The sequence below is a fragment of the Musa acuminata genome, chromosome BXJ1-8 (assembly GCF_036884655.1).
Source record: "Musa acuminata AAA Group cultivar baxijiao chromosome BXJ1-8, Cavendish_Baxijiao_AAA, whole genome shotgun sequence".
In the NCBI taxonomy this organism is placed as follows: Eukaryota; Viridiplantae; Streptophyta; class Magnoliopsida; order Zingiberales; family Musaceae; genus Musa; species Musa acuminata.
Window position 1 is genome coordinate 12,525,001 of NC_088334.1, and position 2,166 is coordinate 12,527,166.

General features: G+C 38.7%; 1 protein-coding gene across 1 annotated transcript in view; it reads left to right on the plus strand.

The window, feature by feature from the left end:
* LOC103995005 (uncharacterized) overlaps positions 1-1,803 on the plus strand; it is a 4,169-nt gene extending 2,366 nt beyond the window's left edge. The window contains exons 5-6 of the mRNA XM_009415491.3: positions 754-835; positions 967-1,803. Of these exons, the coding sequence (XP_009413766.2) occupies positions 754-835; positions 967-1,403 (519 nt within the window). The 3' untranslated portion in view covers positions 1,404-1,803. The remainder of the gene's footprint in view (positions 1-753; positions 836-966) is intronic.
* Positions 1,804-2,166: the final 363 nt, after the last annotated feature.

Genomic DNA, 2,166 nt, shown 5'->3' on the forward strand with positions numbered 1-2,166 from the left:
CGATGAAAAGGTTAACAATGCTTGTTAGGTTTTTTGTTTCTGTACTACAATCGATAACTAGCTCTCTTTTAAGTGTCAAGATCTGTGGCTTGTGATATTATTATTGTCTTTTAACGGTTGTTAGGTTGTATCTTGCCCCCTTTGTATTTGAAGATCAAACGTATCTACTTATGGGTATTTCGATGATTAATATCCATGCTTTATTGGACAAAACTGAATGGAGCTTGTTTGTGCTTTATTGCCTACTTTATTGGGCAAGCAACAGAATTTGACAGAGGAAAGTGAAGTAGGTGCTGAATATTTAGTCATTAAAGTAGGCAAGTGGAGGGAAGTGAAGGAAGTGAAGCACCTACTTTATCGCCTGAGTTGAATTACTAGCACAGAACTTGCTTGTGCTTTATCCAAGAAAGAAGAAGGTTTCTGTTTTAGGAGAATATTTAGTCATTAAGTTTTTGGAATTATGCTTACAAGATATTATCCATCTTTCCTGGTACAGCCTTTGTTATTTGCAGATTGATCTACTGCTTTCTTCAACACCTTCAGGGTATTTAGATATGTATTTGTGATTTTACAATTGCTGGATCATGCTTGTTCATTTTCTGCATTTTGAGTGAGTACCAGTGTGATGTGGGCTTTGCTAATAAAAATTGAGCTTTTACAAATCTGTGCTTATGCCCACTGAAATGGGAACATATATTTCCTTTTAAGGTGAAAGAGTGACATTTAAATTTGGTCATCTCTTACATCTTTCAGGGAGTGCCACGCCCTGCTGTGCCTAGGCGCAACAAACCAAGACGGGTTGACTTGTATTATTCCAGCTGGTGCATTCGTGCAGGTGCAGAGCTATACTTTTTTTTTTTCCTTCTTTTTTTTCTCCTACAACAAGTAGATAACAAATTGTTGTCTTACAAGTTTCTTTTACCCTTCAAACAACCAATGGATGTCTTCATGCTTTTGCATATCCAGCTGAATCCAGAAGAGATGGCCGGATGACTGCCTGCGAGGTTCTTCTGTTTCACCACGAGGATATGGGCATCCCATGGGAAATTGCAAAGCTGGGAGTTCGGCAGGGGATGTGGAGTTGTGTTCGAAAGATTGAACCTGGCCTGTGTGCTTACCAACTTGCCAGGAGGTCCAATGAGCCATTGTCTCAGTTTGCTTTCATGGCACAAATTAACACCAAATTTGATGCCGACAAGTTGAGATCATTTGAGACCATCACTGATTTATCGGGCAATGTTGTAGAAGCAGAGAAACAGAAGAACTGGACCAGTAGCATACCCAAGTTCCTGGTAGTTGGTGGTGCTGTAGCCATTGCATGCACTCTTGACCATGGCCTGTTGACCAAGGCTGTTATTTTTGGAGTTGCGAGAAGGTTTGCGAACATTGGGAAAAGATTATAGATGAATATATTCAGGATCTCTGCATATCAATCACATTGGTGTTTGCAAAGTCTAACCGTTTGATGTGACAGGATTGGGAAGGGCAGATTTACTCAAGTTACAGAAGAGATATAGACACAAAGAAATTATGAATCTTATTGGAGTCCAATTTCTTCAAGGTTTGTAAGAAGCCCTTTCAGTTTGATTAATATTTCCCTAGAGCAATTCGCGGAAGAACTCTTTTAGGATTGTGGTTAGGGAGACTGTGTTGATGTATCGCATGTCACAGGTTATAGAGGCTATCAAATGTTCCTCTAGAGGCTATCCCAACAGGTGGATTCACTGGAAATGTCTTTGTACTCGAGGAATCTCTTATGTATAGCACATTGTACCTCTATTAGTCCATTTTATTTGTCTCTTATGTGAATCTTGTGTATGGTATGTGAAGCTGTGGGTAACAGTGAGGAATTCTTTCAGATTCCATGCCACAGATTTTAGTAGCTACATCTCGTTTTATACATTCGTTGCCTTTAATACAAGGTTTCCATGCCGATGCGTCATGGGCAATGTTTCCATGCCGATGACAATTAATATAGGTTTCACCGGCGCAACACTTTGGTGGGTTCTAAATCGAATCCGAACGGATGTTCCTAATCAAATCCCAATTAGATCTGGGTTTGGTTCTAGCTCGAACTGCACCGATGGTTCACAATAATAAATATATATATATATATATGTATATATATATATATATATATATATGTATATATATATATATATATAT